Raw genomic sequence first — 13,781 nt, forward strand, 5'->3', positions numbered from 1 at the left:
AAGTTTAATCATAATTTAGGTTTTATTATTCATTATTTCTTTATTGTTCACTTGTTATAGTTGTTTGGTATGAGTTTAATGATGAACATCATTGCGATTATGTTTTCCCTCACCATGAGTGAGTAGGTCACTATGGATTAGGGGTTATGGGGATTATTTCATGACCTATTATATGACATGTTACTATCGATTGTTAGAATTTGAATTAAACTTATTTTATTATTTGAGTTCATGCATTTCAACTTCGTTACAAAAATAAGTGGTTCTCAGGTATCGATCATAGTTTGAAAGGATATGTGTCGATACCGGAGCATAACTTTTTAAACAACCTAGTCCAAAACAACGAAAGCGCTTGGACGAATTTGAGAAAACATATATCTAGGCAAAAGTAATGACTCATCAAAAAATAATACGGTCGTGCAAAAGCAAACTGATTATTCGTCACTAATAGGAGCAATGCACTGATGAAAGTAGGTAGTGTCCAATTTTATCTATTTTTTAAAGGAAATATCTTTTGAATATTTTACTTGAATTTCATGCTTCTCCGATCTTTCAAGTTCTATTTCATGCTCTTGGAGTTTTTCGAACAATGTTGCGGAAGTCATTTTGGATAAACTCTTCTTTTTTGATATCCTCATCACTTTTTGTTGTCATTCCCTAGTCAAAGATCTAAGTACTTTAAGATTAAGTTCATTGTTAGAAAAAGTCTTACCAAGAGCGATCAAGTGATTGGTCAAATGCACAAATCTTTTTAGCAAGTTAAGTATTGATTCTCGGGGCTACATTCTGAAAAATACATACTCTTGACATAGAGTGTTCAATCTTGATCTTTTTGCTTCAGCGGTACCTTCATGAACGGTCACTAACGCATATTTCTTTTGTTGTTGTGTATTGAGAGACACATAAGAATTTATCATGCTTAGGGACGCTTGAAGTAAGTTTATTGCTTTCTTATAATAGAGAATCTTTTTCTTATAATCTTCATTCCAATTTTTTTTAATCTTGCCTATATCAACACCGTTGACGACACTTGTAGGAATGAATGTACAATTTCTACAACATCCCAAATTTCTTCTCTTTGTGCTTCGAGATGTGTCTTCATACGAATTTTCCAAAAATTAAAGCATTCCCCACAAAACAATTGAGGTTTGTTGTTGCTACTACCGTCTCTAAAAACAGGATTTGTGGAAGCCATTATGGATCTTTTAGGAATGTGTTACCTTAATATGCTCGGATTCCAATTATTAGTATTTAGTGCATAACCTAAGAGGTGGTGAATCAAATTTAATGGTATTTTTAGAGATTTTAAGCATTTTTCTTGTTTCTTGTCATTTTTTAGAATTATGAATAGATGAATGAATAAGAAAGAAAAATAAATAGCGGAAAAGTAAATGAACACAGTGATGTATACTAGTTTCCCTTATCAACCAAGGGTATATCTAGTCCCCTCATAACCCGTGAGAAATTTTCACTATTGTTAAATATTTGAACGAGCCTCACACAGAGAATTCTCCTACAATCTTCTAACAACAACAAAGAACCACACCACTTCCTCGATTTCACAAAAACACCAACAAAAATTATGGACTTTGAATCAAACAAATTCAAAGAATCTTTCTCTAATAATCAGCAACATTATGATGAATATCACATACACTTAAAAAACACATCACTTTCTATTTACAAATAATTGTTACCACATACTTGTTGATCAATTTACAACAAAATGATACTTTTGACTAAAAGATAATTCTCAGACAATTTTCAAGAATAAATAATTCTTCTTCCATTTCAATATACAATATATATATATATATATATATATATATATATATATATATATATATATATATATATATATATATATATATATATATATATATAATTATATATATATATATATATATATATATATAACCCTTAAGTTCTGAGAGTATATTATAAAACTTTTTGAGTGATTTTAAAGTTATGCACAAAGTTTCAATATTTTTGTAAAAAGAATGAACACTTGGATAATTATTTGAATTGATGTGAAAAATTAATAATAAAAGATATCATTTAAAAATTAATGTATTTTGCCTTAAAAACGTCCTAAGAAACCTCTATGAATTGATGCAAAAGTTTAAGACATTTTCATGAAGGTTTGCAATAGTTTAAAATGATGATGGTTCACGAAAAGCACATCATTTTGAATTATGTATAGGACTTCTTAAGTCGGTTAAACAAATACCTGATTTAACAAGTGTAGAACGATTTTTGAATTTCAAACAATTTTTAAAATTTCAAACAGCAACAGGTTTTGTTAAATCCGTTAATCAGAATTCACTTAAAAAGTGCAACGGACCTGACTTAAAAAGTGAAGACAGTTTTTTAAAAATTCAGCTTTTTATGCATCTGCTTTAAATATTTTTCTGCATGATAATTTGATAACTTTAGATAAGAAAATGAGTATTATTTTTTTAGCACTAAAGTTTATACATAATGAATTACAATTGAACACCCTAGCCTCAAGATCAATTTCCTTTACTTCAAAAATATCCATAAACTTATGCATTCTTGATTCCAAACTTTTTCTTTAATAAACTTTTGTCTTCACCAAAACTAAACTAAGATAGATGATGAACATCTTTTTAACAATTACTCTATAGATTCTAGTTTTTGTTATCTTCAAAATTTAGCTTTATTTTCAATACTATTTTTCTTCCTGCAACTTTATTCAAGTATTGTGTACTCGAGTTTTCCTTTATTAATCAAAATCTACTTAGTTTTATTTAGGTTATATCTATTCCTTACTTATCATTATCGTTTTACTTTTATTTTCAATCATGAACGCTTTTTATATGAACGCCTATTTTGCTTTGTTTTTAATCATGTAAGTAGTTTATTAAGAACAAAGGGTCACGAGACTTGTCTCATGACACATCCCCTTTTGAATCATCTGTAAATCAATTATGAGAAATTATGGTTAAACGTTATTTTAGATTTAGGTGTCTTAAACTTTTTACGCTCGTTTGTGAAAGCCAAGGCAGTTCAGATATTGATTATATACTTAAAGGGTATGCATCAGTACCAAGAGTGGATTTTTAATCAACTGAGTTTGAGACGACATTGAAAGGGTGTCTCAAACTTGGATGAGAAAGTCACATATTTATAGTTGTGCAAAACAACACTCTTAGATGAATATTTTAGGCTAGCGAAACTAGAAGAACTATTCACCTAAGAGAGTACAATACGCTGATGTGATTAGGTATTATACACTTTTATCTATTTTCTATAACTCAATCTAGTTTCTCATAATTGAATCGGAAAGTCAATTGGGTATGTTGAGACAGAGATTCATGTACCATAAGTCCTATTTATCATTATAAATTTGTATCTATTAATTTTTTTTGTCAAACTGAAAACAATCAAATATTAGGACGTTCTATATTTACATTTATAGGATAGAAATCAGTAATTAAACAATTAGTCTCTGAGGTTCTATAACTTTTTATACTACTTCACACAATCGTATGCTTGCGGCAGTGTTAATCACCAGTTGGGAATGCATGTTAGTTCGAACTCTTTTGCTCCTATTTGTGATGTTAAGGTGAGTTTGGATATGAAAGTTGCATACCCAGCTTGGTTGTTGGTGGTGGAAAAATTCAAACGGATAGAGAGTTATATTATTATCCTTTTGTCGCTCTCGAGTATGAGACCAACTTCGCTTTACTTTCCAATTGATGATTAGTCAAGGAAAATTGTTCTCTTCTTGAAGGTTCATTTGTGGTTGGAGTGATTTCATCAATAGAATAAGCAAATAATTGCACTTTGAGGGCTTTCACGAGTTCAAAGAAGATATAAAAACTATGAAATATCGATGGGCCAATTTGTCATTTTTTGTGTTATATCTAGCCTAAATAGTACATGTTTTAACTGTTGGTCAGTTTGGACCATCACTCTTTAGTGGACTAAGAAATAACAACTCAATTTTGTCGATTCTACCACCAAAGATACGAAAATTTTCTTAATGTTCTCATAATGGGTTTCAAATCCTACTAAGACCGTGAAGTTGAAGTAAAATGTACTCTAGTTGGTGCATACCTCTCCCACGAGGACGACGATGAATTCTTTTGTTGTGACTGTCAAGTAGATGAATAAGGTATCCTCGACCATGACTCTCGAGAAGATTGGGGGTTTAGAGAAAGTATGCCTAAGTTGTGTGAAGGTTTGTTGGCCTTCTAGTGTCCATTCAAATTGTACCTTATTCGTCAAGAGTTTGTAGAACGGAAAGACGTGTTTGACGGACCTGGATATAAATCAATTGATGGTAGTGATTATACCATTCAGTTATTATCTATTTGGTGGAAGGAGTGTACATCTTGATAAGAGTGTCACATTTTACGAGATTTATTTTAATTCCTCTTTTAGTGAGGTAGAAGTCGAGGTACTTGTTGACCTTGACTCTGAACAAGCATTTCTCCAAGTTCTATCTCAATTTGAACTAGCGTACACAGATGAGCACATCAATGATGTGACTTTAATGTAGTTTGTCCTCTCCATATTTGTCTATTACATCATCCATGTAATGTCATGGAGTAGTAACTAAAATATAAGGGGAAGAAGATGAAGCACAAGGTGGAGGAAAAAGAGTGTACATTGGAGGATATTAAACATGTTGCGGATGCAATTGAACATGTGGTAGAGGAAGACGAGTTTCTCGGAGCAAATGCTTTTGATCAATAATTCTTATTTGGAGAAAATGTTGAGGAACTCGTGATTGATACAAAAGATTTATTGTTGAAAACTATGGATCTTGCTGGAGAGAAAGATCGTAACTTGTTGGAGAAAGAATTGATCCAATGTTATCTTAAAGGATCTGAACAGATGATCACACATAGGTGGCTTTCTGACCACGAGTTGACTTTGAAACGGTCATTGATGAAATAACATAAAGCAGTTACAGTTGCCCGATATAGCAACTAAAAGTAGTTTCGCTAATGCAATTGAGGAGATTTCAAAGAATCAAAAGACAATTTTCACATATGACATCATTATTCTGTGCTAGAAAAGAAAATGATTGATCTGATGATAAAGAACACCATAAAAACATGGATAACCATAAAAATTTAGCACTTCAATGCTTAAACAACAAGAAATTGAAATAAAACTTTGCAAATGTGTAAGTTGAATCATCCCTAAACATGACTTAGGACAATTTATATAGAAGAGACCGTTGTAACCGTTTTTCAATTTTTCCACAAGAGCGCATATGACAATTGCCTAAAGATCAACATTTATGATTGAGAGGGAGTCATGCTCATGTGTGGCATGTCCTAATGTGCAACGAATTTTTAAAGAAAATTAGGCTTAAATGAATTGACTTGGTCTATAAGCAGTTAACTAGCCCATAACATATTTAAGACTATGAACCAATTTATTAGCGATTGAACTAATTATTATACGTTTAATTGAAATTACTTAATTGAATATCAAATAATTTTGAATATTTCTAGAGTTGACTCACTAAAAACTAAAATATTTTTCATTGAGTCTTTCACCGAGACTCTTAAAGTTCATATATCTTAACTCTTAAAAAATATTTTTAAATTGTATCTGAATTAATGGTATGTAAAAAATATTTTAAATTTGTATTTGAATTAATGGTATGATAGAATGAAATGATAGATAATTAAATTTTATTATTTAAATTATAAAAATAAATAATATAAAAAAATAGAATATGTACTAAAATATACATTGTGAATCAATGACCATAAATTTTTTAAAATTATTTATAAGATATGATACAATAATACATTTTTATTAGATGATAGTGTAAAATTATTTTATGATGCATATCCTTTAAACTCATAAAATCCAGTATATTTTATTTTATCAATTCATTTTATATTATTCCAACAATTTAAGATATACTAATGGAATGATATTTTATAATTAAATTATTTAAACAATAGACTAAAATCTATTCTATATTCTTCTATAAAAAAGAAATTTATTATTTATTATTCTCGGTCCCACTTAAACTCTTATTTTATTTGACTCTGCATCTTTCTGATTCATCAATTTAAGCTAGAAAATGATATGACCTGAGAAGCTTCTCGGAAAAGCGATTAACCAACGAAAAAACTGAGTCAAAGTATGGATTTGACTTTGACAAAAAAAGTTCCCGCGTCGATGGATGATAGCCGAGCACACTCACACTCTCCTAGTAACTCTAACCCTCTCTCACCGCGTTAACATTTCAGCTTTCACCATTACTATATATATATACTCTCGACCTTTATCTTTCCCTTTCTTTTCTCTCCTTTCTCAAATTTTTCATTCTTCTGCATGTGTTTTCATCGTCCAAATGGCTCACAACAATCGCTACCTTCAACCTAATCAATTCGGTAACGTTTTCTTCATTTCTATTCATAATCGTTTTCTGATTAATTCTATGTTAAACCTCTGTAATTGATTAACAAAATGATATCGATCGTGACAGATATTCAGCAAATTTTGTCAGAAGCACAATATAGATGGTTGCGTCCAGCTGAAATTTGTCAAATTCTCACTAATTATAACCACTTTCAGATTACTTCTGAGCCTGCAAATATGCCTCCAAGTATGATTGATTCTACTTTCTATAATAGGTTCCTGCAGAAGAATTTAGGTCTTAATTATGATGTTTTCGTTGGTTTATATTAGGTGGTTCACTTTTCCTATTTGATCGGAAGGTGATGAGATACTTCAGAAAAGATGGACATAACTGGAGGAAGAAAAAAGATGGAAAAACTGTTAGGGAAGCTCACGAGAGACTCAAGGTATGCATAAATTCTTCCGAAACTTACAATCGGTTAGTCATGCATACGCTACAGAATAAGAAAAACTAACATGTTTATGAGTGGTCTGTTGGTTTAAATTTTTGGACCGCGAGTATTGAAATTGATTCAATAATCCAACATCTTAGTGTTCTGGAATGTGTTTTAAAATCAATTCTGCTTTGGGAAGTAGACTGTGTATTGATATGGATTCAGTTGAATGAGGTATAATGTTTTTACAGGCTGGGAGTGTGGAGGTGTTGCACTGCTACTACGCTCATGGAGAACAAAATCAAAATTTTCAAAGACGAACTTACTGGATGCTTGAGGAGTAAGTTTTCTTTTTATTTAATATTCTATATTTTAAAGTTTTTGGATTATAATTGGGCTTAAGTGGTTAGGGTCAAATCGAACGGGAGGACTCAAGCTTGATCCTAAGCTGAAACGGTCTTTAGTCTGACTTTTGCCTACCTTTTAATCGGACTTTACATTACTAAGACAAAAGAAGAAGAAAGAAACAGATAACTTATATAAACAAGTTATACATAGTATATGTGGAGTTCATCTTTATTTTTCATTTAAGGAAGCTTATATTTATTTCCTCTTCAATTGTATAAACAACTTATACATAAGCTCCCATATGCTAAAGCTTTAATTGAATAAATGCCTACAAACTTGTTTATCCAAACACTATTTATTTCTCCGCTACTTCTAAGTTTCTGCATTGCATCCCACTGTCCCACACAGATTGGAAATGTCACAGAGCCAATGAAGAAAACCTATACTTCTTTTTCTTCTTCCTTTTTGGATGATTTTGTTCATGCTTGAAGATGATATGCATTAACCAAGCATTAATGGTTCAGTATTGTTGATCACATTTTCACAATTTCACATGTATCGGTTTAAATTAATTGTACATGCTTCAAGAAATTTCTGATTTGTTTTTCTTGGTTCCTATCTCTGGAAGTACTTCTTACTGGAGCTTCTCTTTTTGCTCTTTGTATTTGACCTTGTTACAGTGAACTCTCGCACATTGTTCTAGTCCATTATCGGGAAGTCAAGGTAAAATGATGCAATCATACAACTGTTTTTATCACCTTTTGCCTACTTGTTATTTGATGAAAATCTCAAAAAGAATTTCCTACTTTTACATCACTAGTACAATTTAAGGAACAATGAACTAATGACATATACTTTTATTGTAACAATTAAATATGAACTAAGAAATTAAAACATGGAAACTAACATAAGTACTGTATTCCCCAAAATTAAACTGTATTGCTTCATTGCTCCAAATAATCAGGGAACCAAGGCAACTTTAATATGTTCCAAAGATAATGAAGAATCCAATCCTCCTTACGCTCAACAAACATACAAGGCTATACCCAACACAGAGATGGAGACTTCTTTACCGTCTAGCACAAATAGTGCTCAACCATCATCAGATTACGAAGAGGCTGAATCAGGTATGTCTTTAAAGCATAGCTTCATTTTATTTACAATTCGAACTATTTTACTTTTGTGCCCCGAGAACGTTTTAAATTACCTTTTTATGCTTTTGTTCTTCATTCACTTTTTCTTGTGTCTATTTTAATGTTGTAACTTGATGTAATGTTTATAGCATTCAATAGCCATGCAAATTCCGATTTCTACTCTTTTCTTGAGATGCAACACCCTGTTGTTCCGAAGATTAAAGCTCAACAACTTGCTGATTTTAACTGTCCTCTACCACTCAAAGGTAAATTTCTTCAATTTAAATTGTTATCAACAATTTATTTTGATGTACAGTTAGTGTAAACTAATTGGTTACAGATTTCCCTTCTATCACTTAATCATGCATTGCCATGTCAGGTAAAGAGGTTGACTTTTTAGGCAACTGTTGTAAGAATCAAACTTAGTGACGTAGCAATGCATGATTGAATGATATTGTAACGAAATTCTACACTAATAGTTCATCAATGTTAATTGTTATTTTATATATTCCATAAATGCTGTCCTTATGATTAGGCAAGATCTTACCTAACATGTCGTACTCATTGTAAAATTGAAATTGTGATAGATGATCAAGAAAGGTTGCCTGTTATTAATAATGCAGGGTTGACATATGATCCCTCAAAACTCCTTGGCTTTTCATCATGGCAAGATATCTTCGAAAATAATGTCGGAAGTCATAATGTGCCTTTTCAGCCTTTTTTTCCTGAAACACATTTCAGTGACATGAGAACAAATAGTACTTCTCAAGGATATGAAGTAATAGGGCAACATCTAAGCATCGGCATTACTAAACACCATGAGAACAGAAGTCTTTTACAAGATAAAGGAAATTGGCAGGTATTGAACTAGTTATACTGATATTGGAAAGAAATTTGTGTCATTAAGATATTAGTGTGTTTAAGTACTTTAGGAAACAACCATATCTGCAAGTGAAATTGATACATAATATCCATGTGATACTCATTTGTTGCATTATTTCATGTTATACAGTAATCTGAATAATAAACGTATGCTTCAAATTGGTTTGATGCTGTAAATACTTAATTGATACCGATTGCTTAATTACTTGTTTCATGTTTCTTTAAAAATAAAAGACGAATCAAGGAATGAGCTTTTGCTTTATGCATGAGTAATTCTTAGACATGTAACTTTTTAATTCTCTATATCAATCTCTTTTAGTAGCTCAATGCTTAATTTTCCTTGTGATCAGGATTCTGGTTTTAATTCTTTAAGCACATCCAGTTGGCCCAAAGATAATGTGTGTTCAGGCTCAACATGTGAGGTTAGTTATAGTGACAATGAGCAGGAAGTTAATAAAATTGATTTTCAACAATCCTTGGAACAGTTCCTTCTTCATCCACACCAACACCACAAAGTTATGCAAAATATCCCTCACGAAATACTTTTACAAGCAGAACCCATGTTAAAATCGGATCTAGAAGTCGGTAGAAGAGTAGATGGAATACAAGACATTTGTTTCACTTCAAAGAAGAGTTTATTGCATGTATCTGTGGCAGAAGAGGGTCTGAAGAAGGTTGACAGTTTCAACCGATGGATGAGTAAAGAACTAGGAGATGTCGAAGAATCGAGCAAGCAATCCACTTCCAGTGCTTATTGGGATACAATCGAAAGTGAAAATGGAATTGACGGTATAACTATTCCTTCCCAAGTGCGCCTAGACAACTATGTCTTGGATCCATCTATTTGCTACGATCAGCTTTTCACAATCATTGATTATTCCCCAAGTTGGACATTTGAAGACTCAGAAATTAAGGTATACTATTTTGATTTCTGCACTTGCCATCAGTTTTGATCTTATGTTGTAATATCTGTTACTTTTTTGTTCATCTGTTAGCTATATTCTGATTATCTACTTCATCATTTACATATAAAAAAGTAATTTTTAGAAAACATGGTATCCATGGAAGGAGAAGAGAGAAAAGTCAAAAAGTGTACTGTGCTGATGATGGTAAAATGATACAGATGGAAAAGTTTAATACAAGTGATTACATCAAAGCCTATTTATAGGCATTCACAACTACTAATTTCTAACTGCTGACTAAAATACTAATCACATGTCCAATAACAATTTTTACAGGTTCTCATTTCAGGACGATTCTTAAGGAGTCAGCATGAAGCAGAAGACTGTAAATGGTCATGCATGTTTGGCGAGGTAGAAGTGCCAGCGGAGATAATTGGGAACGGTGTTCTTTGCTGTCATACTCCACAACACAAGGCTGGCAGGGTTCCTTTCTATGTAACATGTTCTAATAGGTTAGCATGCAGTGAAGTGCGTGAATTTGATTTTCGAGTCAATTGTACTCAAGAAGCCAACACTGCAGGTGAGAACAGTAGCAGCAACAGTCTTGATACTTTTAATAAACGGTTTGGAGAACTGTTGTTGCAGGATCAAGAGTTCCCTCAGAGTTTAGATTCAACTAGTGTGAATGAGAAATCTCAACTGAGAAGTAAAATCCGTTCATTGTTTGGGAGGGAGGATGATGAGTGGGAAAAAATACTGAAATATACTCTAGAAAGAGATTTTTCTCCAGAACTTGTACAGGAGAAGCTGCTTCAAAATCTTCTAAAAGATAAGCTATATTCATGGCTCCTTCAGAAAACAACCGAAGATGGAAAAGGCCCAAATGTATTAGATGAAGGTGGTCAAGGTGTGCTTCATTTTGCAGCTGCTCTTGGCTACGATTGGGCCTTGGAACCAACAATAGTTGCTGGTGTGAATGTGAACTTTCGCGATGTTAATGGATGGACTGCTCTTCATTGGGCAGCTTTTTGTGGCAGGTCAGCATCTCAATGCTTTTCATCTAAACTGAATTTATAGTTCATTATTAAATCCAACACAATATACTTTGACAATACATCAACAAATACATCTCTGCAAGAGTGATAGTTCAAAATAAAATATGTGAAATAGGCCTAGCAACGGTTAAAATGATTACTTGTTGATACTCGACGTGCTTCATTTCATCTTGGGTTGAATGATGAAAAGGTTGGAAATACCTAAGTTTTTTCATAATTGTCAGTTTTTTTATTTTTCATTGAGGTGTTACATCTTACTTTCTTTATCAGGGAGAGAACAGTTGCTTCCCTCATATCTCTTGGAGCAGCACCAGGAGCACTTACTGACCCATGTCCACAACATCCTTCTGGTAGAACACCAGCTGACCTAGCTTCTGCAAATGGACACAAAGGAATTGCTGGTTATCTTGCAGAATCTTTCCTGAGTGCACAACTCAAGTCTATTGATTTAAAAAGAGAAGCGGGAGAAAATTTTGGAGCAAAAATAGTACAAAGAGTCCATGAACATAACACTTTTCAACTTAGCAATGAGAGAATATCACATGAATTGTCGATGAAAGATTCATTGGCTGCAGTGTGCAATGCAACTCAAGCTGCTGCTCGTATTCATCAAGTTTTCAGAGTGCAATCGTTTCAGAGAAAACAGCAAAAGGAACATGGTGTTGATAAATTTGGAATATCTGATGAACGCGCTCTTTCACTGATAGCAGCGAATGCCAAGTCGCACAAGTTTGGACAACGTGATGAGCCTGTTCATGTTGCTGCAACACGAATTCAGAACAAGTTTCGCAGTTGGAAAGGCAGAAAAGATTTTTTGATTATACGACAGCGAATTGTAAAAATTCAGGTACATTTATTTCCAACCATTGCATGTGCAAGTGATGTTACTATTTTTGTTTGCGTTGTGTTTGTTAATACAAGCTTTCATTTTAACCTGTAACTTGTTGTTATAGGCTCACGTGAGAGGTCACCAGGTTAGGAAAAACGATGGGAAGATAATTTGGTCGGTTGGGATCGTGGAAAAGATTATATTGCGTTGGCGTCGAAAAGGTAGTGGTTTGCGTGGATTCAAATCAGAGGCCATCTCCGAGGGAGCTACGGTACAAGGTGTATCATCTTCCACTGAAGATGACTACGATTTTTTGAAAGAAGGCAGAAAGCAAACTGAGAAAAGGTTGGAGAAAGCACTTGCTAGGGTGAAGTCGATGGCTCAGTATCCAGATGCAAGAGACCAATACCACAGACTATTGAATGTTGTAACTGATATACAAGAAAACCAGGTATTCTATATGTTGTAAGAGAAGTATTTTTCTAATGACATGTTGCAGAATCTTGCATGGGATCTTTACTAGTTTATCTATATTTCTACAAAAATAAGTGCATCAAGAATGCAAAGTTTGGATGTTTCTATTATTCCCACCTGAAGCCATGCAAAATCATCAGGACGTTCAAAATGCCAGCAGTTAACGTCATTTAATTTCTTCTGCATATGCCCTTTGCAGGTAAAGCAAGATTGGAGTTCTAACAATTCAGAAGAAACAAGACAAAGACAATTCGATAACCTCGTTGATCTTGAAGCATTGTTGGACGAAGATACTTTCATGTCTACAGACACTTAGAAATTAACTTCCATCTACCTGTTCAGTTGTTCATTGTACGTATGGGTTAGCATTTTATAACAGAATCAAGCGATTGTCTTAATTTGATCCTCGTAGCAATCTTGATCACATTCACTTGTAGTTAAAAGGAAATTTTGGGGTCATTAGCTAACATTTCACACAAAAATGCATAAACTCAAATCACATAGCACCAAAAATACACACTTTACACTTGCTCCTGAATGCAGATTTATCTTAGCCAGTACAAAATGCTTTATGCAAATTGTGAAGCCAAAATTTCACTGCATGGTCCATTGCCATTAATGAACAGAGGTTGGGTTCACAGTGAGATAAACTTGGGAACCATTATTTTCAGATTGTGCAGTACATTGCATTGGTTAACTTAAAATGTGCAATGGAACATATGATAAATAGATGACTTTCGTGGGTTTTGACAAGATCCCGATCTTAAAATCTTATGATTCTACTACCTGATTCATCCCAACGGTTCTGGCCAATTCCACCTACGATCAACCCATATTCCAGTCACCACTCATCCCCAACAATTATGACCAATTCTACCCACAAACGAAAATGATCACTACCTTAACAAGACAACACGAAAAGGATGACAAGATTCAGAGGTGTAACAAATGCAACAATCATAGTTCAGAGGCAATGAATGCATACCTTTTGAGATTATGAAGTTTTAGATTAGAGAAAAAAAAACATCTCAATTATAGGATCTATTTCAAATAATGGACTTATTAAACCAAATTATACGAGAAATATATGTCCCTATTATCTAACGGCAATAAATCATAATAAAGTTTAGTTTGAAAGAGTAATTTTCTCATTATTCAGTTTGAAAGAGTAATTTTCTCAAAAATACACTTGCCTACAAAAGTATACAAAAATTTCAAATCTAACAAAAAATAATTGGGTTGATTCTTCCAACCTTAGTTACAATTTTATGTTTTATGATTTTACGACCCCTCTCAATCTTATGCAAGATCATATCGACAACTTTGGGTGTATACATCATTTATGTTTACCACAAACATGACTA

The 13,781-nt window shown here is 32.9% G+C and overlaps 1 protein-coding gene across 2 annotated transcripts; it reads left to right on the forward strand.

Moving 5' to 3' along the window:
* Window positions 1–6,078: 6,078 nt before the first annotated feature.
* LOC127107829 (calmodulin-binding transcription activator 3) lies at window positions 6,079–12,886 on the forward strand. Of its 2 annotated transcripts, XM_051045159.1 has the most exons (13): window positions 6,079–6,392; window positions 6,488–6,607; window positions 6,691–6,806; window positions 7,046–7,134; window positions 7,823–7,865; window positions 8,107–8,269; window positions 8,425–8,541; window positions 8,899–9,134; window positions 9,508–10,071; window positions 10,396–11,096; window positions 11,385–11,961; window positions 12,068–12,394; window positions 12,617–12,886. In XM_051045159.1, exons 1-13 carry the CDS (start codon window positions 6,182–6,184, stop codon window positions 12,731–12,733), a joined length of 3,381 nt encoding a protein of 1,126 aa, XP_050901116.1. In that variant the 5' UTR covers window positions 6,079–6,181; the 3' UTR covers window positions 12,734–12,886. The 2 variants fall into 2 exon arrangements, with proteins under 2 accessions (XP_050901116.1, XP_050901117.1); XM_051045160.1 differs by lacking the exons at window positions 6,079–6,392; window positions 6,488–6,607; window positions 6,691–6,806; window positions 7,823–7,865.
* The last annotated feature ends 895 nt before the right edge of the window (window positions 12,887–13,781 follow it).

Source organism: Lathyrus oleraceus, chromosome 7, assembly GCF_024323335.1.
Source record: "Lathyrus oleraceus cultivar Zhongwan6 chromosome 7, CAAS_Psat_ZW6_1.0, whole genome shotgun sequence".
Classification (NCBI taxonomy): domain Eukaryota; kingdom Viridiplantae; phylum Streptophyta; class Magnoliopsida; order Fabales; family Fabaceae; genus Lathyrus; species Lathyrus oleraceus.

What these genes read in the sequence shown, in the direction of transcription:
- LOC127107829 (XM_051045159.1), top strand. Translation starts at nt 6,182, where the DNA reads ATGATAGCCGAGCACACTCACACTCTCCTAGTAACTCTAACCCTCTCT. An exon ending in ACTTACTGGATGCTTGAGGA is followed by an intron (nt 7,135 to 7,822) that starts GTAAGTTTTCTT and finishes ACCTTGTTACAG; the next exon opens with TGAACTCTCGCACATTGTTC. An exon ending in TCCATTATCGGGAAGTCAAG is followed by an intron (nt 7,866 to 8,106) that starts GTAAAATGATGC and finishes CCAAATAATCAG; the next exon opens with GGAACCAAGGCAACTTTAAT.